The 26,722-nt window shown below is 48.6% G+C and overlaps 1 protein-coding gene across 13 annotated transcripts in view; it reads right to left on the bottom strand.

Moving 5' to 3' along the window:
• The window catches only part of ARNT2 (aryl hydrocarbon receptor nuclear translocator 2), a 204,009-nt gene that overhangs the window by 111,723 nt on the left and 65,564 nt on the right, over positions 1 to 26,722 (bottom strand). For 12 of the 13 annotated variants that reach the window (XM_059879103.1, XM_024981868.2, XM_024981869.2 and 9 more), the window contains 2 exon segments: positions 21,609 to 21,822; positions 16,218 to 16,431 (listed from right to left, as the gene is read on the bottom strand). In XM_059879103.1, coding sequence (XP_059735086.1) covers positions 16,218 to 16,431; positions 21,609 to 21,822 — 428 coding nt within the window. 13 annotated transcript variants of the gene reach the window in all.

The following is a 26,722-nucleotide window of genomic DNA, read 5'->3' as shown; positions in this document are numbered from 1 at the left end:
CTCAATTAACGTCTCCTGAGCAAGCAATAAACAGGAAAGATCAGTGCTAAATGTGCACTTTTCTTTAACCGTCAGGCGTGAGTCACAACCTTTCAGAGGGCAGTGTGTCTCTATTTTTTAATAAAGTGAAAGGAAACTATTTTAATTTTCTTGATCACACTGGGGTTTTTGCAATTGAGTTATTTTTAACCAAAGCATTACAAAATATGACCATCACGTGAGAATATTACTGAAACTGAAATCATACCAGCAGGAAGCGATGAGTCCAGATAATTTCATCTGTCTAAAAACAGTGCTACTCTACGTTATTTTTGTTATATTTACCTCTTATATTGATACATGGAGGGGGAAAAGGGTCCTTGTCTGTACTTCTTGAGCATCAAAGTTAGGACAAAAGGGACTCCCCAGTTGGTCCAGTGGTTAGGACTCCATTCTCCCAGTGCTGGGGGCCTGGTTTCAATCCCTGGTCAGGGAACTAGATCCCACGTGCGGCAACTAAGAGTTCACATGCCAAAGCTAGCAACTAACACCTCGTGCAGCCAAATAAATACATTAAAGAAAAAAGACACAAAGTTAGGACAAAAGATACTTCATTAAGAAATCAAGACTCAGACTTCTCTGGTGGTCCGGTGGATATGAATCCACCTGATAATGCAGGGGACACAGGTTCCATCCCTGGTCTGGAAAGGTTCCACATGCCTTGGAGCAACTAAGCCCACGTACCACAACTACTGAGCCTGTGTGCTGCTACTACTGAAGCCCGCTCACCTAGAGTTTGTGCTCCGCAAGAAGAGACGCCACCGCACTGAGGAGCCCGCATGCCACAAATACAGAGTACCCCCTGCCTGCCACAACTAGATAAAGCCCGAGCTCAGCAATGAAGACCTAGTGCAGCAAAATAAATAAACAAATAAATCATTAAAAAATAAAAGGAAGTCAAGACTCTTGCAAAGAGGTTCAAAAATGCTGAAGTTGCTCATTTTTCAATGGTGTTGTTAACTGATTACATTTTTAATACTTTGTTTCTTTGTGGTTTTGATCTTGCTGAACTCTCTCTCCTGGTGTAAAGCAGATGAGGCTGTATTATTTGATTGGATGGGGTTTTATCCGGCAGGAGATGCCCCAGGGTGCAGCATCTAGTTCATACTGACATCACCAGGGTTGCTTTTACAAACACAGATGCTGGGCTTGACACAGTGGAATCCAGAGAAATGGGGTGAAGACCTGATATCACAATTGTTAAAACATCCAGTGAGATTCTGATGTGCATGGAGATATGAGAACCACTGTTTCAGGAGCCAGAAATTTTAAAAACGTATTTACAAAGTGGTTGTGTTTCAAGCACTTCTTGGATGTTCCTCGGTTCAAGAATAGCCAGGATACAAAAATGGGCTTGTAGAAAACAGATCTTTAGGAGGCGATCTTAGTTTCAAAGAAATGCACCAGTGGTTCTTTCATGTGGTGAAATCTCAGAGTGAATCTGAAGCAAGATTCAGAGTTCTCAAGTCTAATTCACATGCCTTTATAATGGGATGGAAAACATTGTTGTGTTGTTGTTGTTTAGGTGCTCAGTCATGTCGAACTCTTTGTGACCCCATGGACTGTAGCCCACCAGGCTCCTCTGCCATGGAATTCTCCAGGCAAGAATACTGGAATAGGTTGCCACTTCCTTCTCCAAGGGATCTTCCAGACCCAGGGATCGAACCAGGTCTCCTGCATTGCAGGCAGATTCTTTACTGTCTGAGCCATTGGGGAAGCCCATTCAAGCTATACCCAAGTTAAAATGAGGTCACGCTCTTATCACAGAGGCTCCTAATTCAATACAATCAGCATCCTTATAGAAAGAAGAAATGTGGACATGGAGACATACAAGCATTTGATGATGGAGGCAGAGATGGGAGTGGCATGTCTGCAAGTCAAGGAGTGTCAGGATTGCTGGCCACCACCAGAAGCTAGGAAAGAGGCCTGGTACAGTCTCCTCATAGCTTACAGAAGGACTCAGCCCTGCTGACATCCTCATTCTGGACTCCTGACCTCCAGAACTGGGAGACAGTAAATTTCTGTTGTTTTAAGCTGCTCAGTTTGCGGTGATTTGTGACTGCAGCTCAAGGACACCATCCTAACCCCTGCCTCCATCACCTCCCCTGGACAATTCGAACACCCTCGTTACCCTGACTCCTCCCACACCCCAGGCTGGCTTCCCTACATGTTCTCCACTCTGTAGCTGCAATGAGCTTCTCAGAAGCAACATGGAAGCCAGGACTCTTCTGGTTAAAGACCTGCAGTGCCCTGGGTACGTACTGCTCTGGGACTAAGCACCCATGCTCCTCACCCACTGCCGTCTCCGTGGGTAGCCTTCAGCTTCCTTGCCAGGTCTCACAAAGCCTCACGCACTCACAGGAGCCCACTCCAGCCTGCCCTGACAATCCAGATCCTATGTTATTCATTCTCCCTGACCCCCAGCCTCTGCCTTCTTAACACTTGTCATAGTGTGTTGCGAGTGATCATTTCTTTGCTGTTTCTCTTCCCCACTGAACTGTAACCTCCATGAGAGCATCAGTCTGGTACAGACTGCATCAGTTTCGTGGGGCTTCACAGGTGGTGCTGTTGGTAAAGAACCTGCCTGCCACTGAAGGAGATGTAAGAGACACGAGTTCGATCCCTGGGTTGGGAAGATTCCCTGGAGGAAGGCATGGCAACCCACTCCAGTATTCTTGCCCAGAGACTCCCATGGACAGAGGAGCCTGGTGGGCTACAGACCTTGGGGTCGCAAAGAGTGGGACACGACTGAAGCAACAGAGCACACGTGTATCCCCAACACTCAGTACAGCATCTTGCACAAAGTGAGTAGGTACTCAATAAATACGTGCTGGATGAACGAATTAATCAACAGAACAAAGAGAGAAAGAGCGCGTGCGCATCTTCACACCCCCTCCTCCTGAATGTGCAATAGATGGTCTCGAGCACAGGGTGGGAGGAGGAAGCCATCCTTTCACGACTGGACAAAACTCAGAAAGGTCACAGTCTACCTGCCTTCCCTTGTCAACAGTGCCAAAATCCTAAGTGACACTTTACTGGGGCAAGAAGAGGAATAAAGCAAGCAAGACAGTCTGGAAAACCACTGATTCAGATAGATGTTTGAATCTAATTTTCAGTTATTTAAAAGTGAATGAGGACTTCCCTGGTGGTCCAGTGGTTAAGAACCCACCTGCCAATGCAGGGGACGTGGGTTCAATCCCTGGTCCGGGAAGATTCCACATGGCTCAGGGTAATTAAATCCCTGTGCCACAACTACTGAGCCTGTGCTCTAGAGTTGCTGCTCTGCAGCAAGAGAAGCCACTGTAATGAGAAGTCTGAGCACCGCAACTAGAGAGTAGCCCCTGCGTGCCACAACCAGAGAAAGCCCACTTGCAGCAACAAAGACCCAGCACAGCCAAAAATAAATAAACAAATAAATAAATATTTTTTAAAAAGTGAACGAAATCTCCCCAGTTTTCAAAGGCAATCATTAATACTATCCCACATGTTATGTCAGGCTTCCCAGGTGGCTCCAGTAGTAAAGAACCGACCTGTTCACGCAGGCAATATAAGAGATGTGAGTTCGATCCCTAGGTCAGGAAGATCCCCTGGAGAAGGGAATGACAACCCACTCCAATATTCTTGCCTGGAGACTCCCACGGACAGAGGAGCCTGGCGGGCTATAGTCCATAGTGTCACAAAGAGTCAGACATGACTGAAGTGACTTAGCACGCATGCATGCGTCACGTCGTGCAAACTTCACCACAGTCCTGTAGGTCTGTATCTACAGGTGAGGGACTGAGCCCAGGAGGGTTAAGTCATTCACCCAAAATAAAGGGTCGTGAACCATAACTGTCACCAGGTGCATCCGACTCCACATGCAGGGATCCTTCCACGATCCCCAGTGGCCTCGCCTCACCCCCATGCCCAACCCCATCATCCTCCAGCCACCCTAGTGAGCACACATGCAGGCTGGGGGAGCTCTCTCTGCTCTCCCTGCTGGCGGAGAAGTTGACTCTCCAGCCACAATCTGCGGATGTCTGTGCAAACACTGCCCGAGCCCTTTATCTGCTGTAACACCACAGCGATAATGAACCCAGCAGCCCCAGTTGGAAACCTGTCCAGATTCATGAAATAATTTTCACCATAAACAGGAGAGAAAAACACCAACGTTTGAGCAGCATCAGCAAGCTATGGACACAGGAAAGCAAAATAAGGCAGGTTGTATAAATATTTAACAATGAGAAAGAACTGAACAGGCGCCAGAGAGACATCTGGGGTAACACATCTAAGCAGGCTGTGGTTTCCAGTGGGAAAGGCACTAGGAAGACCTGAAAACAGCCAGCCCGCGAGGTTCAGATTTCACTCTCACGTGCGTTCACCAAGCACCTCTGGCGACCCAACTCTAAATGCTTTTTCCAGTGGCCTAAGTGTTTATTACACAATTGGGCAATTTCTAAGGAGCTGGAATCAAATAAACATGATTTCCTTGCCACTAACACACTTTATTTTGATTTCAAACAACAGAAATGCTATAACGGTGCTCATAGTTGACATGGATAAAGTGGGGATCTTTTTTTTTGGCCGGGGGGCACATGTATTGACGTTACCTAATATGGCAACAAACAGATGAACTGCTGAAGGTGTTTAGGATTTCAGGGTCTGGCATCAGTCCAAAGATGAAGTTTGGGTATTCCAAGGAAAATAAGCTATAGATTTTCAAGTCTGGTTTTCATGAAGTTACCTTTATGATTGACATTTGGAAATAGACCATCTTTCTCCAGAACTGATACCACCGGGGTGGACTTCCCAGTTCAGGGACCCCTGTGGGACCAATTATCGGCCTGACATTCTTCCCTGAAGGACCCAACTGTGTGGCTGAGTCTGACATAATTCTGTACTCGCCCTCCTGTGCAAAGTGTCATGAAGGAGGCCCAGCTGCCTCGGTGGGTGAGGCTCAATGCTGACAACTGTTGGCTCTTTTCCCAGGCGTGCCTGCTGTCCTCTGTGCCGTCATTCATAACCGGGCTTGCTTCTGCTCCAGCCTGGGTCCTCAAGGGCCATCCTCAGCTCCTTGCTCCCCTCCTGTTCCCCGGTGGAGGATGGTAACCACCGACCCTGTGAACCTCCTCCCCACACGAACGGAGGGTCTGCCACGTGTGGGCTACTGAGCGAGGTCCCAGGGCTGCCAACCTCCTCCCCACATGGACAGAGGGTCTGCCACGTGTGGGCTGCAAACCTCCTCCCCACACGGACGGAGGGTCTGCCACGTGTGGGCTACTGAGCGAGGTCCCAGGGCTGTGAACCTCCTCCCCACATGGACGGGGAGTCTGCCATGTGTGGGCTACTGAGCGAGGTCCCAGGGCTGCGAACCTCCTCCCCACGAGGACCGGGAGTCTGCCACGTGTGGGCTACTGAGCGAGGTCCCAGGGCTGCGAACCTCCTCCCCACGCGAACGGAGGGTCTGCCACATGTGGGCTACTGAGCGAGATCCCAGGGTTGCGAACCTCCTCCCCACGAGGACCGGGAGTCTGCCACGTGTGGGCTACTGAGAGAGGTCCCAGGGCTGCGAACCTCCTCCCCACGCAGAGGAGAGTCTGCCACGTGTGGTCTACTGAGCGAGGTCTCAGGGCTGCGAACCTCCTCCCCACGCGAACGGAGGGTCTGCCACGTGTGGGCTACTGAGCGAGGTCCCAGGGCTGCCAACCTCCTCCCCACACGGACAGAGAGTCTGCCACGTGTGGGCTACTGAGTGAGGTCCCAGGGCTGCAAACCTCCGAAGGCTGCTCCTCCAACTGCTCTCCCTGAAGGCCTGGCCTTGGACCCAAGAGCTGGGCAAATCCAAGCTGGTCAGCAGAAATTGCTGGGCCAGGACTTCCCTGGTGGCTCAATGGTTAAGACTCTGCATTCCAATGCAGGGGGTGTGAGTTCAATCCCTGGTCGGGGAGCTAAGATCCCACATGCCTCAGGACCAAAAAACCAAAACATAAAACAGAAACAGTGCTGTAACAAATTCAATAAAGACTTTAAAAATGGTCCACATCAAAAAAGTCTTAAAAAAAAAAAAGTTGCTGGGGCCAATTCTACCACTTCCTGCCAGTATCCAGCCATGCCTAGCAGTCGGAGGATGCCCCTGACTCCAGCTGCTGCAAGTCCCCAACCACAACTTGCTGAATTCTTTAGTTCAGGGCTTCTCAGTCTAGACCGTGCACATAAATCCCTCGGACATTTCATTAAAATGTATAGGTTGGCCAAAAGGTTTGTTCGTGTTTTTCCATAACATCATACAGAAAAACCCAGATGAACTTTTTGACCAACCCAACAGACTCTGAGTCGGCAGGCTCAGGATGGGGCCTAGGATTGCATTTCTAAGAAGCTCCCAGGAGACGAAGGTGCTGCTGGTTCACAGAGCACACTTACTACATCTTACCAGGGTCTACCTCCCAAGGTCAAATACACATGTGCCTTCAGCTTCATTGTTCATAAGACTCTTTATAAAACCATGTATCCCCATCTTTCTGAGGAGGAATGCTAAACTCAAGACATGAAAGAGCTTGACAAAGTCAAAATAGAGGTGGACTCAATCCGGGTGATTTGAGCTCAAGTTCCAGGATGGTTTCTGAAAACCAGTGATTCTCAGATTTCAGCATGCAGCAGAATGATGTGGAGGGTGGGAAAAAATACAGATTACTGGGCCCCTGGCACCTCTGATTCAGTAGGTCTGGGGTTCAGCCCACAATTGACATCTCTAACAAGTTCACAAGTGATGCTCACACAGTTGGACCAGGGACCACACTTTGAGAACCACTGCACTAGACCAGGGGATCCTGGAGACCCCTGGGGAATCTGACTGTAGTCTCAAAGCTCTGACACCATCTACAACTCATGTGACCCTGAACTGGACTGCTGCCCTGTCTTCCCTCTGAGCACGGCCCCCAGAGTCCAGGGTTGGACTGCTCTGCATGTGCTACATCGGGCCAGGCCAAGGCTTTCCAGGCTTCTTTGTATCTCAATGCCTCAGAAGAAACAGATGTTTTGTCTGCATTGAGGATGAGCTCCATCTGTAGGAGCTGCTGGGCCTCAGCTGTATGGTCCTGGGAAGCTCCCAGTGAGATGTCAAGCACCATGCTCCTCACCTGTGAAATAAGTTCAACACAACCACCACCACCACCACCCGCCCTCGTTCCATGAACAGAACTGCACTCAGGCCCAGAGGAGTGAGGGTTCTGAAGCCCACCTGTGCATCAGAGTCACCAGAAAGCTTTTATAAAGTACCAGTGCCAACCCCTTCCCCCAGTCCTAGGGCAGGGCAGGTGTATTGGTGTATTGGTCACCTCTCCTCACAAGATTGGGTCTGATCTGCAGCATGTTTCTACTAACATAGGGTAGAAACGTGCTATAAGAATGTAAGACAAGGGCTTTCCCGGTGGTCCAGTGGTTAGGAATCCGCCTGCCAATGCAGGGACACCAGTTTGATTTCTGGTCGGGGAAGATTCCACACACCTCAAAGCAACTAAGCCTGTGTGCCACAACATTCTAGAGACTGCATGCTGTAGAGCCCGTGCTCCACAAAGAGAAGCCACCGCAACTAGGGAGTATCCCCCAGTCGTCTCAACTAGAGAAAACCCTGCGCTCAGCAACAAAGACCCAGCACAACCAAAAACAATACATTATTTATCTAATTAATTAATTTAAAAAGGTAAAAGAGTCTGCTATAGCTATGAATAGTTCACTGTTGGGGTTGGGTGAGAAAAGAAAAGTGAAACGAGCACTGAGTCCCGCAGGCGTCGTCCCCTCTCGCAGACGAGCAGGGAGACTGCAGAGCCTATGTAGCATCCTAACCCCTCCCAGGAGCAGTGTGATGACAGGTCGTCAAGCCAAGCTGGATGAGCAGGCTTCCTGGGGAGCTGCTCCCTGTGGCCTGACCGCGGCCCGGCCAAACCCAGTGATCCAAGACTGAAAGCATCTCTGGACTTCGGCAAAGCTCTTGGGAAGATAGGGAAGCTTAATCACAGCTGATTGGGACATGTGAATCATGCACAGGAGCTTTCCGGCTAAAGCCTTTGGGGAGCAACCCTGCTGAGGCTCGCCCCAGATTATCAAAAATCATTTGGAATAGTTAGGAAATGGGGGTCCATTCATCCAACAACAGTTGGAAATGCCTGTCGGTGATGAGAAGGACAGGCTGTGTCCCAGATGAGCTTTCTATGGCCGTGCAGAACAAGTATTTGTTGAATGAATGAATACATGATTTAAATTTTAAAGACTTTATTGAATTTGTTACAATACTGTTTCTGTTTTATGTTTTGATTTTTTGACCACAAGGCGTGTAGAATCTTGGCTCCCTGACCAGAGATCGAACCTGCACCTCCTGCATTGGAAGGTGAAGTCTTAACCACTGGACCAAAGGGGAAGTCCCACATACATGACTTTTAAAAAGTAATGACTGGATAAAGAAAGAGAGGGAGAGAGGAAAGAAGGAAGGAAGACAAGGGAAGGAAAGAAGGAAGGAAAGGAGGGAGGAAGAGAGAGAGAAAGGGAAGAAGGGAGGGAGAGGAAGAAGGAAAGAAGGGAAGACAGAAAGAAAAAGAAAGAAAGAAGGAAGGAGGAAAGAAGAAATATAATCCAGCCTTGCTTATACTCTGTGCCTTTGGACACTTTTAACAACTGCAAAGTTTTTCCTTATATTGAACCAAAAGGCTGACCCAATTCTCTGAATAAAGAGCCAAGCAGAAACAGAGCCACAGAAAATCAAAGTGGGGAAAGGGACCAATAAACCTAGTCTGACAAGTCCATGGATCCAGGCACTTCCTACACAGCGCAGTGCTCGAGGTCACTGAACAGGAGTCTCCAGTGTCTGCTAGCCAGGACCAGGGCTGTCCCTGTCCCACAGGGAGAGGGTCAGGGGACAGGGCTGGGGGATGGGAGGGGTCTTAGGCTACATCGTGTAAGACACAGAGAAGGCCTTGCCCCCTCTGTGCTCTCCTGGGCAGCTGGCTGCACTGCTGGCCCTCTGAGCCCCACCCCTCGGGCGCATCCCGTTACAGTCATAGACTCTGGTACCACTGGGACCCCTCCTTGGTTCCTCTCCCTCCACACAGTGAGCTGGAGCTCAGGTCACTCTGAGATCCATAATAATTATTTCTGATGGAGGGCCCCTCCCTCCATCAGCCTTCTACCTGACCACTGCCCTCCTCCATACCTGACACTGGCTCCATCTTCAGCTCAGAATCCTGTCACCCCAGTCTCCCCAGCATTCCCAGTAAGAGGAGATGCTCCCCATTCTCTGGGAGAACACCCACCCCTCCCCAGGATCACCCTGAGCCTGGTTCTCCCAGCCAGCACCAACTTGCGGTCAGCCTGCTCGGCATTCCCTTCTCCCTTTGAGTGACTGCACTAACTTCCCCAGGAAATCACATCTCCCCTGCTCTTGGGTCCAAGTGTCTTGGGTGGAGACGCTGGCCTCACAGGCCAGCTCAGTCTCCCTGGCCACTGGAATAGGGCAAGGCAGGTGGCCCAAGCTGATCCAGGAGAGCCAGTCCCAGGATTTTTGCTAGAAGTATTGAAAAGGCAACCTATTTCTGCTGGTGTTATAAAGCTTTGTTGTTCAGTTACTAAGTTATGTCTGACTGACTCTGCGACCCTGTGGACTATAGCCCTTTACGCTCCTCTGTCCATGGGATTTTTCAGGCAAGAATACTGGAGTGGGTAGCCATTCCCTTCTCCAGTTTTGGAGGTGAAGGGTATGTTTAATACCTTGAAGCTGGTAATGGTATATGGGTGTGGGCCTAAGTCCAAACTCATCAAATTGTATACATTTAATATGTGCAATCTTTGGTATATCAGTTGCACCTCAATAAAGCTTTAAAAAGAAACAAAGCTAGGAGAAAAGACACACAGTTGATTCTCACCATTCGCAGTAGTTTTGTTCTGTGGAGTCACTGCAAACAGTGAAATGAGCAAACACTGAACCATTGCTCCTAAGGGAGATTGAGGGTTATGTTCCTGCCAGCCTCTGGTCACAACACTCTATTAATCAATGGACACAGAGTCTTATATTCTGTGTTTCTATTTAAAGACACCTTCTTTAACACATCTTGATTCATAACACTGAACTCACAGTCAACAGCACTTATGACTCATGCCTGAACGAGGTTTATCCAACACACGTCTTCTCTCCAGAGGGCACATTACAGCCCTGTGCTTAAGGACACTAGAGAGACTTCAGCACCGCTCTAGGGGGTCACATTAAACAGCAAAATCACTGACAGAAAGCACAAAGAGACCAAACGTCACAGCACAAAACACGAGAAGAGCACGTGTTTCTAGTTATGAGGGCTGAGACCAGAAGGCAGGGTGTCCTCCCGTGTGGCCTCTGTGCCAGTCCTCAAATGACCTCTAACACTTCGTGGGTACTGATGTTGGGGTTACAAGTAAATTTTGCTACTATCAAATTCATCAACATCGAATGTGCGAATAACAGAGACTGACTGTGCTTTCGCTAGCAGGGCTCAAATTACCTGGATCCTTCTGAGCCTGAAGCCAATACACCCCTTTCAGTTCCACGAGCCCATGAATTTCCTTCTTCACTCAATCCCCTGGAGTTGATCTTCTGTCACTTGAACCACGCCGGTTCCATGGCTGCTCTTTCCTATTGGCATGGAGGTCTCTGGGAGGAAGGCACTGGTTCCCTCTCATCAGCCTTAGAACCCTCAACATCCCCATGACCCCTGCAGAGGGAAAGTTCAGCACTGCCTGCCCCCACCCCCCAGGCATTGTTTGCAAAGAGATTTTCCAGGTTTACATCCAGAGTCATTCAGCGGGAGATGACAGATCCCATTGACTCTCCTACCAAGATAAGTTCTCACAAGGAGCTGGGTTCTTCTTGTGAGTAAACACTCCTCAGCAGGATCCCCCTCAAGCTACAGCCAATCCGAGTCCTGGAGAATGAATATGCTTTCTCTGTGGCTCTTCTTTTTCCCTTTGGGAACTTTATTGATTCGAACCTAAGAAGCTGGATGTGCAAAATCTCCTGGTTACTGGCTATCCAATTTCAACTGGATACTGGCCATTGAGAGGCTTCCCAGGTGGCGCTAGTGGTAAAGAATCCACATGCCAATGCAGGAGACGTAACAGACGCAGGTTCAGTCCCTGACTCAGGAAGATCCCTTGGAGGAAGTCACAGCAAGCCTCTCCTGGAGAATCCCATGGAAAGAGGAACCTGGCAGGCTGCAGTCCATAGGGTCACAAAGAGTCAGACACGACTGAGAGACTTGGCATGCACACAGTTTCAGTCACTTCTTGACCTCTTTTCCTTCTACTCAAAAGCCACTTATATAATTGTTCAGAGACAGAAAACTCCACCCTTATTACATGATGCATGTCTCTGTGTAGCATTTTAAAAACAATTATTTAAAAATAATACTTAAAGTATAATTTTAATTTTCATGGAAAGCTAAGATTCAATTAACTTTTTCTTAGAGATCTGAAAACATTTCCCCACTTACTTTTGATGTCCTGTGTTCTGCATAGCTCTTCGGTTTCCAGGGCCAATGGTGCCATCCTGCCCCAGCAGGCTGTGACAACCCACAAGGAAGCGTTCATGGGAATGGGGTCCAGAGGGGCCTGTAGGTGTGGCCCTGAGGCAGGAACCTGGTGGCAGCTTTTAGTTCCTCTTCTCCAACCTCCTACCATTTCTCCAATCAGTGGATTAGATTCTATACCGGGGCCTTGGGCAAGAGGGTAGAATAGAGCTACAAGGGCCCTAGCAATGTCCTAGGCTGAGATAAGGAGAACAAGAGGCAGAGAAGAAAGGAACCAGCCAAGATTGCAGACTGCAAACCAGCAAGGGGCTCCCAAGGCCCTCCCAGCACTTTCTCTATGAGCAGTGTTGCTGCTGCTAGGTGAGGGTTTTCCCCAGCCCCTCCTCACATTGATAAACCTCAGCTTTTATTCACAGACAAGTCACATCATTGCACTGGTCCACACCACTCCATGAGATGGTTGGATGGCATCAGCAATTCAATGGACATGAATCTGAACAAACTCCGGAAGATACTGGAGGACAGGGAAGGCTGGCATGCTGCAGTCCATGGGGTCGCAAAGAGTCCGACACCACTTAGCAACTGAACAATTCCATGATGCCTGGTTTCCATTCCAAGGAGACTTTGAGAATCTTCTGACACACTCTTTGTCACCACTCCTCCAGCCAGGGGAAAAATTTTAATTCCACAAAGAACTCCCTCACCACCACCACCCCCAGTGACAACAGTTCTGTGCAAGCACTGTTTTTCTGGGATCCTCAAGTCAGCATGGGCATCTGCAGGCCCCACTGTCATTAGGTGGCTTGTCCCCCGGTCACCACGCACACGCAAGGCCCCACATGCTCAGTCCAGGACGCCCTGCAAAACCTATGCATGGAACAGGGACTCTCTACTGACTGGGAGGCTCAGAGAAGGGGAACTTCGTTGGGTCAAGTGTGCCAGGCTGCCCTGGTTAAATCAGCCCCACCCCAGCAGTTCTTGCCTGGCTCCACACCCCGCCTCCCACCCGATGCCCCATCCAATGAGCCATGTCATCTCTCTCCGGGCCTGAAACCCACCATGCCTAAGGACAGGAGGGTCGAGAAGCCCTAGTCCAATCACTGAAGGCATCATATTGTCCCTGTGGTTTTTTATTACTAGTTTTCATTACATCTGTACTTTGGCTGGCTACAAAGCCCAGCTCCCGCCCAGTCCTTGGTCCAGCAAAACCCTGAGGCCCTATCCCAAGCTCCCTGCGCTGGATCAATATGCTTTCACGTTGTGTGTCCTGGGAGATTCGCACTGCACGCTCTCTGGTTCCAGAAGAGACCCGGTCCTCTTCACCACCCTTCTCTACCCAACCTCATGGAGCCCAGCCACTCAGGGTTCACTGGCTCTTCTCTGGCATCTTGGAGAACTCACTCCACTACACCAGCTCTGGCTGCCAAGGCCACCATCCAACGTCCACTCCAGGGACCTTTCTTTCCAAATGTGGTTCACGCTGCCCTTTTCAACACTGCCACACACATTAAAACTTCCCACAGACAGAAGTGTCCATCCAACTCTGGCAAGCCAGTTTGTTAAACCCTTGATCCGGAAACTGACCTGCCTTTGACCATCACTTCCCCCACCCACTGACTACCACAGCTGGGTCTCCTGACTGCTTTCATAAAGCCACATCCTGTGTTCACATACTGGAGTCGGGGGAAAAAAAGACCGCTCTTTTCAGGGAAGGTGATTTCAGCTGTCAAACCAACACTTCCTGGCTGATGTATTCTCCCTTTCACATCCCTTCCAAGATCGTTAACTTCCCAAGGCGTGTCCCCTACCATGTCTGTAGGGAGTTCTCTCGTTCAGCCCCAGCTGTGCAATGGCGGACCATGTCTTTCTCTGAGTCTGTTTCAGCACCGTTGTTTTACACATACGGAGAGCTCATCCCTGCACATCGTAGACACTGTCCACATACCTTAATCCTTCATTACCTTCCTCCTTTGTGTGTGTCATTGATAACCAACACTGAGAAAATTACTATTATTGTTCAGAAACAGCGGTACTCCTGTCATTTTTTAAAAACATTTTAAAAATTAATTTTATTGGGGTATAGTTTGGTAGTATGGTATAGACCCAGCTCATCTTGAGTGGTGAGAAGACTGGACATGGGACTCCTATCCAGAGATTTGGGCCCTTTGGAGAGAGGGGCTTCCCCGGTGGCTCTGACGGTAAAAAACCCACCTGCAATACAAGAGACCCAGGTTTGATCCTTGGGTTGGGAAGATCCCTTGGAGAAGGGAATGGCAACCCACTCCAGTATTCTCACTGGAGAATCTCATAGACAGAGGAGCCTGGTGGGCTCTAGGCCATAGGGCTGCAGAGAGTCAGACGTAACTGAGAAACTAACCCTAACACAGAGCGAAAAGGTGGCTGTCTGCAGCCCAAGAGAGAGCTCTTACCAGAAACCAAACCTGTCAACACCTTGATCTTGGACTTCCAGCCTCCAAAACTGTGAGAAAATAAATGACAGTGGTTTAAGCCACCCAGTGTGTGGTATTTTGTTATGTCAACCCTAGCAGACTGCTGCTGTTGCTGCTGCTGCTAAGTCGCGTCAGTCTTGTCTGACTCTGTGCAACCCCATAGACGGCAGCCCAACAGGCTCCCCCGTCCCTGGGATTCTCCAGGCGAGAACACTGGAGTGGGTTGCCATTTCCTTCTCCAATGCATGAAACTACAATATAAAAGCACTGCCTCACTGCTCACCAGGCTTCTGCTGAACACCTACTGTGTGCCGAGCATTGAAGAGGTACTTTAGGCAGACTCAGAAGAAAATGAGACTCCAGTGGCTCTCGGTGTTGGTAGGAGGAACACGCTGCACAAACAGATCTGTCATAAAGCGGACCATAGGGATCATGGTAGAAAGTGTTGCTCAACCACGTCCAACTCTTTGCAACCTCATGGACTAGAGCCCCCCAGGCTCCGCTGTCCATGGAATTCTCCAGGCAAGAATACTGGAGTGGGTGGCCATTCTCTTCTCCAGAGAATCTTCTAGACCCAGGGATCAAACCTGGGTCTCTTGCATTGCAGGCAGATTCTTTACTGTCTGAGCCACCAGGGAAGCCCTATCATGGTATACTCAGCTCTCCTATAATGTTTTTTTGAAAAAGCAAATCTTGGGACTTCCCAGGTGGTCCAGCAGTGAAGAGTCCGCCTTGCAATGCAGGGGGACACAGGTTCATTCCCTAGTCGGGGAATTGAAACCCCACAGGCCAAAGAGCAACTAAGCTCATGTGCTGCAACTGTTGAACCTTCAAGCCACAACTAGAGAGTCTGTGCACTGCAACGGAAGATTCCACATGACACGACAAAGAACCTACATGCTGCAACCAAGACACAACACAGCCCAATAAATAAACAAAATAATTAAAAATGCAATTCACTGATACATTGGGTGACAATTTGATCAGAATGTGAATTCTGTGTTTGCTTATGCTTGATTTTATCTGTAAGAAGGACTACATGAACACAGAAACTGCACCCAGCTGAATAGAGCCACACCGGAATTCACAAAATGTACACACTCTGGCACACAGCAGCTGCCCTGATTTACCACGTGTGTTATGAGCCACAACTATCCACATGCTGTGTTACAGCTCTTGATTTCTGCCTGATTTCACACAATGATCCTTGGACCACTTTCACACCAACACCCAAGTTCTGAGGCTCACTTAAACAAGTCAGCTTCAAGTCAGGTTTCAAGGTCAAGTGCCATAAATTTCTTAGCCACTTAATGTGTCAAGCAATGCTCCCATTTTTATTAGGTTCCTAGTTTTGTTCTTATCTAAAAATCTAGCCCACTTTCCCCTCCCAAGCCCTCTGGTTTTTATTTCATGATTTTGTTTCTTGCAGTGATTTTTATAACATGTTATTTTGTGGTATAGCAGAGCTAACTGTATTTTAAATGTCTCAATAAGAAATTTCACTTCCCATAAGTAAGGCCTGGAAAATCAACACCTATGATTAGGTTCATAAATAATCACACACTTGTGGGTTGTGGCTAATGTGTAAACAATGCCTCCTAGTGGCAACATCCCATAATTGGAGGTAAAATATAGGAAAAAATCGTGCATTAACACATGTATACCTGTGGTGGATTCATTTTGATATTTGGCAAAACTAATACAATTATGTAAAGTTTAAAAATAAAATAAAATTAAAAAAAAGAAATGAGTTTTTAACATGTTACAGGATAAATGAAACTATTAAACAAGTCAAACCCTTTATGAAAGCAGTCAAACATTTTCTTCACCTGTAGGCAACTTTTTCTGACCTCAAACTTCCCAGTACTTTTAAAATTTACTTATTTTAACTGGACGATAACTACTTTACAGTATTGTGATAGTTTCTGCCATACATCAGGGTGAATCGACTGTAGACATACATGTGTCCCCTACTATTCTGTGCCCCCCCACCTCCCTCCCCACCCCATTCCTCCAGGTTGTCACAGAGCACTGGCTTTGGGCACCCTTCGTCATCATCAAACTCCCACAGGCTATCTATTTTACATATGTAATATGTAAAATATTTTACATATGTAATATATTTGTTCCAGTGTTATTCCTTGGTATGTTTAAGGAAAGAAGATTTTCTCTAGGGAGAAAACTTCATGGAGAGAGCGACACTGACCTGTCATTGAGTTTTCTGAGGTGCACAGCTGCTCTCTCAGCTTCTCCACGTCGTCAGGATGTACCTGCTCATAGAGGGTGCTCCCGAACCACTCTGACTGGGGTTGATTCAGCACAGGGGTGACAGAGTCGGACACATAAATCACTCTGCCCGTCTCAGCTGCCACTACAAACAGAAACCCGTCAGCCGCTTCAAGGATGAGATGCTTCAGTTCCTGGGAAGAGAAGATCACGATGAGGACCTGACATGGACAAACCCAGGTCAGGTAAACAGTCTTATTAGCAACCTTCAATTTTCATTCAGAAGCTCATTATGATACACAAATGCTTTTAGGAACTCTTTTTTTTTCCCGGAAAATGAGCTTTAAAAGTGCACAAAGCAGACTTCCCTGGTGGTACGGAGGATAAGAATCTGCCTGCCAATGCAGGGGACACGGGTTCAATCCCTGGCCCAGGAAGGTTTTCATGTGCCAAGGAGCAACTAAGTTTGTGCACCATAACTCTGAAGCCCATGCACCTAGAGTCTGTGCTCCATTAACAAGAGAAGCCACTGCAATGAGAAGCCCCCACACCACAAGGAAGAGTACTCCCTGCTGTTCACAACTAGAGAAAGTCCACTCAGCAATGAAGACCCAGTGTAGCCAAAAATAAATGAATAAGTTACTTTTTTAAAAGAAGTTCAGAAAGCTCATACTAAGCCCTAAGATACAGCTGCTCCAAACACAGTTAACTGTCTTTAGTCCTCTTTTTTATGATTTTTTTAAAATGTGGATCATTTTTAAAGTCTTCACTGAATTTGTTAAAATATGCTTTTATTTGGCCATGAGGCATGTGGCATCTTAGCTCCCTGCCCAGGGATCAAACTCGCACCCCCTGCATTAGAAGGCAAAGTCCTCATCACTGGACCACCAAGGAAGTCCCTCAACTTGCTCTCGCTTAAGGAAAGAGGAAATTCCCAGCCCAGTGGAATCAGGAAGTATTGGGTCACAGAGGTGTGAATGGCCCCTACCACATTTTCAAACTGCAGTCATGTCACTGGAGCACACGATGGTCCGGGAAGGGAGGGGAGGACCACGAGAAAGTGGGAAGAGAGAAGGAAAGGCAGCAGGCGTCTCCCCAGGCACCGCCTGCCATGCTGCTAGTGCTCCCACTCCTCTTCTCTTCCTTTCTGAGCTGAATGCTGGCAGTGGATATGAGGGCCTCACTTTACATCGTCTGTCAAACTCCCAGAACTCTGTGACAGCTGACATCTCAACAGAGTCCCAGGGTAATCCCAGGAGGTGGCAGGGATACCAACATTGTCCGTGTCCCTTGGCGGTGAGAAGAGAGTTTAGCTGTGCCAGCCCTGGAGTCACACTGACTCACAGGCTCATGACTGTCGGTGCCGGCAGGAAGGATGGATGAATGGGCGGCAGGAAGCCCTCAACATCCCGAGAGGGATGCAGAGTGGGCAAGATCAACTTTGTTCAAATGAGATGCCTTTTCTTTGCAGTGCCTGCAGGCAGCCCAGGGGCAGCTATCTCCCCTGTCAGTCTCATGTCAGGCTCAGGGGCCCTTTCCTGCTGAATGCAAGGGGCTCCATCCTTGCAGGACTTGGGGACCAACTCTTCCACGTGTGCCAGAGTCCACAGCCAGCTCTCCATCCACCTCACACACTGCTCAGGCCCCAAAGAAAAAAGGGATTCTTCTGGTCAGCAGTTGGCAAACAATTCTTGCTGGGAATTCTTTGCTGTTTTGTTGTTTAGTCGCTAAATTGTGTCTGGCTCTTTTGTGACCCCATGGATTGTAGCCCGCCAGCCTCCTCTGTCCATGGACTGTCCACAGACTGAACCCACAGCTCTAACATCTCCTGCATTGGCAGGCGGATTCTTCACCACTGAGCCACCTGGGAAGCCCCAAATTCCTTGCTTCCGTGTAATTGCAGGTGGGCTTTCCTGGTGGCTCAAGTGGTAAAGAATCCATCTGCCAAAGCAGGAGACTCGGGTTCGATCCCTGGGTTGGGAAGATCCCCTGGAGTAGGAAATGGCAACCCGCTCTAGTATTCCTGCCTGGACAATCCCCAAGGACAGAGGAGCCTGGCAGACACAGAGGAGTCCATAGGGTCACAAAGAGTTGGAAACAACTGGGTGACTAAACAACAACAACAAAAACTGGAAGCCCTGCTGTAACAGAGTAAGGGCCACCTGTGTGGAGCCTGGAGCATCCGGCCCCGCCCTTGGCGTCCGACCTGAGGGCGCCCAAAAGCTCAAAGACTAGGAAACGTGAGTCAGCTGGTGAGCAGAACCCAGGGAGGTCTCCGAGCCCTCGGCTGAGTCAGAACTCTAACATCCTTTGCCTGGGAATTGGGTGCGGAAGCGGGCTATACAATCATTTTTTAAAGAAACGTTTATTTTCCCCCTTTGTCTTGTTTCGCACTTCCGCTGTGCCATCCCTCTTGATGATGACTTACTTCAGAAGACTGGGTCAGCAGTTTTATTTTCAGTGTTGAGATGGTCTTCCCAACAGGAAGGACGGTAACACATAAAACAGGTTGTCTGGGAAAGTAGAGAATTCTATCTCCAAAGGAGAGGAAGTGGACAAGTTGACTCCATTTATGTTTTCACAGTTTCAGCCCTTTTTAGGGACTGTGGGAAGGGCTTATAGGCCAGAGCTCACCCTCCTCACGGGCCCCTCTTTCTACACCCTCCCCTCTGGTTTTCATCTTCTGGGAGCACCCCACTCATGACCAAGGTCCTGTGCCCTGAATCCAGAAGCAGTCTTGCCCCTCTCTTTGTTAAGCCAACAGGAAGGTCTCAAAGCGCAGACGGTGGAGTCAAAGGAGACCACCAACTCCAGCTCTTCCACTTCACTGTGCAAGTCTGGGCTCCGGATATAGTATCTTTGGCTTCTGGCTGTTGTTGTTTTTTTTTTTTTCATGCTTTTTTCTTGGGGTAGGGGGAAAGATTTTGTGAGGTTAAATGAGATCTTGAATGTGAAGGACTTAGTAAGGGCTTGGCGAACAGTGGGTACTTAACATATGTGGCTGTTGTCATTATCAACAGCCTACCAAGGAACGGAGAGATGAATGGGGGGAGAGGATGCATGTGACTTGCATAACTGCCTTCTCTCTTTTCTCCATTTTCTTTCTTTTTTAAAAAGCATTTAAAAAATATATTTATTAATTTGGCTGCATCAGGTCTGAGTTGTGGCATGTGGGATCTTCAGTTGTAGCATGCAGACTCTTAGTTAGGGCATGCAGGATCTAGCTCCCTGACCGGGGATCAAATCTGGGCCCCCTGCATTGGGAGCACAGAGCCTTTAGCCACTGGACCACCAGGAAAGTCCCTCCATGTTTCTAATCCCCAGTCACTTAAAGAAATTAATGTCAAATAGGGACCCCAACAGGGTTTTTATAAGGATTAAAGAAATGTAGAGGAAAAGCCTTTTACTAACCCCAGCGGTTAGGACGTGCATAATGCATTTCTGTCTGCTTACCTGCCAGCTAGGCTTCCCTGGTGGTTCAGATGGTAAAGAACCCGCCTGCCAATGCAGGAGACCCTGGGTTCAATCTCTGGGTGGAGAAGATCCCCTGGAGGAGAGCATGGCAACCCACTCCAGTATTCTTTCCTAGAGAATTCCATGGACAGAGGAGTCTGGCAGGCTATAGTCCACGGGGTCACAGAGAGTCTGACATGACTAAACGATTAACACTACTTTCACACTATCCACCAGCTAGTCATCTTTCATTCCACTCCAGCCCCGTGTTAAACACTCTACTCTGCCTCCTCCCTTACCTGTCTCCACAACCCTGCCAGGTGGGAGCCACTGCTGTGTTAACCCTTTTACAGAGGTGGAAATGGGTTGGGCATTCTGCCCTGGACTACCGTGTTCCATGGCTCCCAGCGAGGGTCACCCCACTGCCACAGCTCTTCAAACCTTGAGATGAAGAGCATATGGGCACTGGGATGACAAAAAACCCTTGCTAAAAAGTCTGCCACACAGGAATTCATGTGAGCTCCTCTTTCCTTGCTCTTTTTCTAAACCTAATGCTTAGATTCCTCACTCCAGCAAAACACACGATTCTGTCTCTGGACACATCTTCTCACCCCTTCCTTCAAGGCTCTGTTCTCACCGGTTTCTCAAGTCTCCCCATGTGGAACCCCTTCCTCTGCTCTCTTTCTATGCACATGTGGGGCTCCCTCCCAGCAGGCCAGCGCTGACTCTGTCCCGGGCAGCCCCTGACGAGCCTGAACACTTCTTCCTGCCCGTGTGCCTGACAACACATCACTTCCCTGTCCCCCTGCCGGCACCAAGTCCACTGTCCCCTTTATCCTGCAGAAGCCCTCAGGGTCAGGAAGGCAGAAAGCTCATGTTTATCTACAGATGAGAGAATACAAGCTGACAGTATCTGACCAGCACGGGGAAGAACAAGGACCCAGAACACAGGCCTTCCAGGATGTGGAATGGTCAAATTACAATAGATCAATACTTCCCACAGACCACCTCTCGGGTTCACTGTTCCCAACTCTGCAAAGACCAGGATAGCTGTTAAAATACATGGTTCTGGGGTCTGACCACCCTGTGTCACCTCTTGGTCTGCACTGAGCAGTAGACACTTTCAAAGCCTCCACTTCTTCATCTCTAAAGCGGGGATGAATAACAGCAGCTTCCTCCTTGAGCCAGAATAAGGATTCAATGAAATCCTGCACAGAAAGGACATGACTTCAACTGGGCTCAGGGCAGAGGCTGGCTACGTGCTGGCTGTTAAGTCCTTGTCACTATGATTGCTGCGACATCTACCAAAACTTTCCTCATGATGACGACCGTCAGTGCTAGTCTAGCACAGAACTGGGTTTGCTGGCTTTTTCCTGGGTTAGCATGTGCTAAGCACAATATCTCTTTTTGCTTTGAGTGATGTCTTATTAAGGTGGTTGTTGTTCAGTCACTCTTATTAAGGTGGTTGTTGTTCAGTCACTCAGTCGTGTCTGACTCTTTTGCAATCCCATGGACTGTAGCCAGCCAGGCTCCACTGACCATGGGATTCTTCAGGTAAGAATACTAGAGTGGGTAGCCATTTCCTCTTCCAGGGGATCTTCCCAACCGAGGGATCAAACCTGCATCTCCTGCACTGGCAGGCAGGTTCTTTACCACTGAGCCATCAGGGAAGCCTGTCTTATTAAGGTACATGGTGGGGGAAAAAAAGCAGAGGATGCAAAATCAGAAAGACAGTCCCCAGAAGAGAGTTCCCTAGTGAAGTGTAGGAATAAAATTGCCTGCTTTCGTCCCCACCTCAGCCTTTCACCCCACGCAGTTTATCTCATCTTGGTGACGCTGTCATTCTCGCCACTCTCTGCCCTCCCGGGAATGTGGTTACCAGGGGAGCAAGGAGCACAGACGAGGAGTGAACAGGTACCTGTTCCGTCAGGAACGAAGGCTTGTAGGCACCGTCCGTGGACTTGTTCCCGGTGCCCCGCATGGACTTCATGTGAGAGACGGCCATGCGCAGGATGGTGAGCTTGTCAGGCTTCCGGGCCAGCGCACTGCACGTGGGAACCATGTCCGAGAGCTCGGTGATGTACTGAGTCATCTTGTTCCGCCGCCGCCTCTCGATCTCACTGTGGTTCTCTCTTCCCGAAAGCACAAGATCAGGGTGGGGGAAGAGAGACGGATCAGACCAGGGCTTACTGTCTAATGGGGTAAAACGGCACATCCCTAACACCAAGTCACCAAAAGACGAACTGGTGATGGCTCACTCAGTGCCTTATGTGAGTGTGTCGGTGGGGTATATAGCTGCTTTACAATGTTGTGTTAGTTTCTGCTGTACAACCACCTGAATCAGCCATATGTATACATATGCCCCTCCTTCTTGGACCTCCCTCCCAACCCATCCCCATCCCACCCCTCTAGGTAATCACAGAGCACTGAGCTGAGCTCCCCGTGCTATACAGCAGCTTCCCACTAGCTATCTGTTTACACATGTAGTGCATATATGTCAATCCTACTCTCTCAGTTCATCCCACCTCCCCGCATATCCATTCTCTGTTTGCATCTCTATTCCTGCCCTGCAAATAGGCTCATCTGTACCATTTTTCTAGATTCCACATACATGTGTTAATATACATTCCATCCATACATATTTGTTTTTCTGACATCACTCTGTATACAGGCTAGATCCATCCACATCTCTGTGGATAAATGACCCAATTTTGTTCCTTTTTATGACTAAGTAATATCCCACTGTATATATGTACCAATCTTCTTTATCCATTCCTCTGTGAATGGACATCTAGCTTGCTTCCATGTCCTGGCTATTGCAAATAATGCTGCAATGAACACTGGGGAGTGTATGTCTTTTTGAATTATGGTTTTCTCTGGGTAGTAGTGGGAGTGCTGGGTCATATGGCAGTTCTATTTTTACTTTTTTTAAGGAACCTCCATGCTTTGAACACATCTTAAAGCAGCTTCTGGACACCTTAGCAAGCTGTCTCAGGGCATGGGGTGGGAACAGACTTCCACAGATACCTCAGTCTCATCTCTAAACATGTCTTCAAAGCTTCCACTGCTCGCATGTACCTAGGTATTAATACTTTTTAATAACCATAAAGAATGAAGACATGACCCGTCAGGCGTCCAAAGTGAACCAAACACGCTTTCCAAGTGCACCCACGAATGCTAGGCTTGCACGAATATCCACACATATTGAATGTAATAGTTATCACCGACTTGAAACAAATGGTTTACCTTGACCCACAATGAGAAACACATCTAGCCTCCTCGCCATTCCTGGCATCCCTAAGCAGACAGCCACGCCACAGACCCACATCCCATCACGTTGTGAACAAGCCCCTGCTCTAACAGCAGCACATTTTCCACAGCCTAGTAACAGAATATGCATACCTGCTCTCTAACAACAGAGCCAAAAAATCCCAGCACTGCCAGGAATTCTGAAAGTGACACTCAGTGACGTGCTTAAGATAAAAAACGAACAGAAGGGACAGGAAAGTGTTTCTGTCTCGAAACGATCACCTCTAGGCTTGACAGGGAGTAACAGCCAATCCAGTTCCACGACACAGAGACAAAGCTGTCACGTGGGGTAAAAGAATTGTCTAAAAACACAGCACACGTCTCTGGTGGGGTTTAGGGTTTCATTGGTGCTCATAGGCTGAGGGTGGCAGTGACAGCAAGAAAGGAAGAGCCCTGGGCAAGGCTGCCTCACACACTGCTTGTATTCATGAGACTTTGCACACCCTGCCCTCCAGGCCAGGAGCAGATGCCAAGTGGGCCTGATGGTGGGCAGGTCTCACGTGAACATACAAACAAAACGAGGGGAGTGAGACTGTGGTGAGGGAATTTCCCCGGTGGTCCAGTGACTAAGACTCGGCACTCCCAATGTTGGGGGCCCAGGTTCCATCTCTGGTCGGGGAACTAGAGCCCACATGCCTCAGCTAAAAATCCTGTGTGCCACAACCAAAACTCCATGCAGCCAAATAAATAAATATGAGTAAATAAATATTAAAAAAAATAAAAGCCTGAAGTGACTGGACCTGGGTGGGCCTGGTGAGCACCTCTGTACAGAAAGCACTGAGCCAGGTGCCCAGAGAGGACGGGCCAAATGGACCAAGGAATGTCCCGCTCCCGTCCTAAAGGAGCGAAGCGTTTGGTCAGGACAGTAAAACATCACCTTGAAGAGTGGAAATGAAGGCAGGCGTGATCAAATGCTCTGAGAGGCACATGGAAAGTAAAGCCCACAGGAGAGAGTAAGGGAGGAGAGGAGGAGGTGGTCCTGGGGGCCACAGGGGCTGAGAGGGTGCGGGAGGAGCCGAGAGGCAGTTGGCCCTGGCCTGGCAGCAGGTAAAGGGGGTGCACTGTGGGAAGAGCATCAGTGGGATCAAGGAAAGGGCTGGAATTGGAGTGAAGCCTTTGGGCAGGAGCAGACAGGCTCTCAGTTCAGTCTGTGTGCTGTGATCCTGTGGATATTCCCAAAAACGCAGACCCAGACCTTCCTCTCCATTCCTTCAGGCATGCCCCAAATATGCAGGGTAGAGTCCAAGCCCCTTCCCTCCCCGCTTCCTGCTAGTTACCACAGAGACCACCCCAAGGCAGGACTAGGGCATGCCTACTTCTGATCCCATTTCCAAAAGACCCACAGACCAACTTGTTTTGTAAAACATCTGAGAACAAGAGTCTTTGTGAAGTTCTTAAAATGGATCTAAAGCAATTTCGTCACCACGCTGATTCAACCCAACTCATGAGAACAGGTGCTTGAAGGAGACATGAGGACAACTGTTTAAAACAGTATCAATTGGCTAGTGCAGAAAAGGCTCTACTTCATGAAATGAGACTGAAAGAGTTACCAACAGAAGGTCAAAATGAGGAAGAGCTGCAAATTACCTAGCAACAAGCTCTGATAAACAAGTGAGTGTAGCTACTGAATCTATTAAAATATATGTAAAATATGTATATATATGGTTTCATTTTGAAGGATCACGGAGGCAAGAAACAGGAACAATGCCATCTTGTGAAAACAGAAGGAAGTGTCTCCAGGACCAAAGCCACCTCCTCCACAGGGTGCGGAGTGATGGGGATCTGCTTGGAGGAGTTGCAGGGGCAGCCTGTGTACTTAGCATCTGAGTTCCGTGGGCCCCACATGCAGCATCAATAAAGCAATGAGCCCCTCTGCACGTGGGCGCCAGGGCGGGGGCCCGGTAGCAGTGACCGCTGGGGACACAGCACAGCATCAGCCGTGACCCCTCTGCTGGGACCAGAGGACCAACCGCCTGGCCCAGGAACATGGCTGCAGATGCCAAGGGCAAGGAGGAGGAGCTGTGGCTGCACGCTGCCTCGCGCTTCTCTGCCAACTCAGGGCCCGCAGGTCTGCGAAGGGAAACCAGAGCGTGGGATCCAAGTCCATCCCACACTATCTTCAGGAATGTCCTTTGTGTAGGATGACCCTGGGGCTCAGAGTGGGACTGATTTACCAGGACTTGAACTCAGCTCCCCAGCAGAGCGTTGTCTGGTCCCAGAGTCAGAGCTGGAACACCGGGGAGACAAACAGGCAGAGACACTTAAGGCTCGATGGGGAAGAGAAGCCTGGTAGCTTCTACAGACACAGCTTGGGGCTACTTATGCCTCCAGAAACGATCCCCTCTTCCCCACAAAGCCTGGGGTCATCCAGGACTGTTGGCTTCCCCAGTGGCTCAGCGGGTAAAGAATCCTCCTGCAGTGCAGGAGACGTGGGTCACTTCACATCAAGGTTAACCTCTGCAGGAGAACAGAAGGAGCTGGGGTCACTGAACAAGGAGAGAAGGACATCAGAATTGAAGCTGGATGACATGAGAGTCAAACAGCTAGGAAGAGGTCACTGATTCAGACAGGCCTGATGGCAGAGGACTGTCTCCACTAGACACAGCATTAATCCCACAGCTCCCAGCCCTAATCTCAGCTCCAACCCACCGAAACGACAAGACTGTCTCAGGCTATCTCCCCTGGTAATTTGGTTCCTCACAGGCTACACTGTTCCTCAGAGAACTACACCCAAGTTCTCTGCCAGACTTCTCTGGTTCATAAGAACTAAGCCTGACAAAGCCACTATGGAGAACAGTGTGGAGGTTCCTTAAAAAACTAACAACAGAGCTGCTATATGACCCAGTATTACCACTCCTGGACATATACCTGGAGAAAACCATAATTCTGAAGGACATATGCACCCTGATGTTCATTGCAACACTATTTACAATAGCCAGGACATGGAAGCAACCTAAATGTCCATCAACAGAGGAATGAATAAAGAAGATGTAGTACATACATACAATGAAATACTACTCAGCCATAAAAAGGAATAGAACTGTACTATTTGCAGAGACATGGATGGACCTAGAGATTGTCATACAGAGTGAAGAGAATCAGAAAGAAAAAAACAAATATTGTATGTGCTTGCAAAGTCACTCAGTCATGTTCAATTCTTTGTGACCATATGGACTGCAGCCAGCCAGGCTCCTCTGTCCATGGGGATTCTCCAGGCAAGAATGCTGGAGTGGGCTGCCGTGCCCTCCTCCAGGGGATTGTCCCAACCCGGAGATCAAACCCACATCTCTTACATCTCCTGCATTGACAGGCAGGTTCTCTAATATTGCTTACAAGTGAAATCTAGGAAAATGGTAGAGATGAACTTACTTGCAAAGCAGAATTCAAGTCACAGATGCAGAGAAAAACTTACCAAGTTTGTTAATTACCAAGGGAGGAGGGGAGTGGGATGAACTGGGAAATTGGGATTGACACATATACACTATTGATACTGTGTATAAAACAGATAACTAATGAGAACCTACTGCATAGCTCAGGGACCCCTACTCAGTGCTCTGTGACTGAAATGGGAAGGAAATCCAAAAAAGAAGGGATAGATGTATAGTGACTCACTTTGCTGTACAGCAGAAACTAACACAACATTGTACAGCAACTATATTCCAATTAAAAAAAAAAAGAAAAAAATCACAGTTAAAAAAAAAAGGGGAACAAAGGCTGTCAAGG

Source organism: Bos taurus, chromosome 21 (assembly GCF_002263795.3).
Source record: "Bos taurus isolate L1 Dominette 01449 registration number 42190680 breed Hereford chromosome 21, ARS-UCD2.0, whole genome shotgun sequence".
NCBI classification, from domain to species: domain Eukaryota; kingdom Metazoa; phylum Chordata; class Mammalia; order Artiodactyla; family Bovidae; genus Bos; species Bos taurus.
The sequence above is the reverse complement of the archived record's forward strand: the minus strand, read 5'-3'. Positions and strand labels throughout refer to the sequence as shown.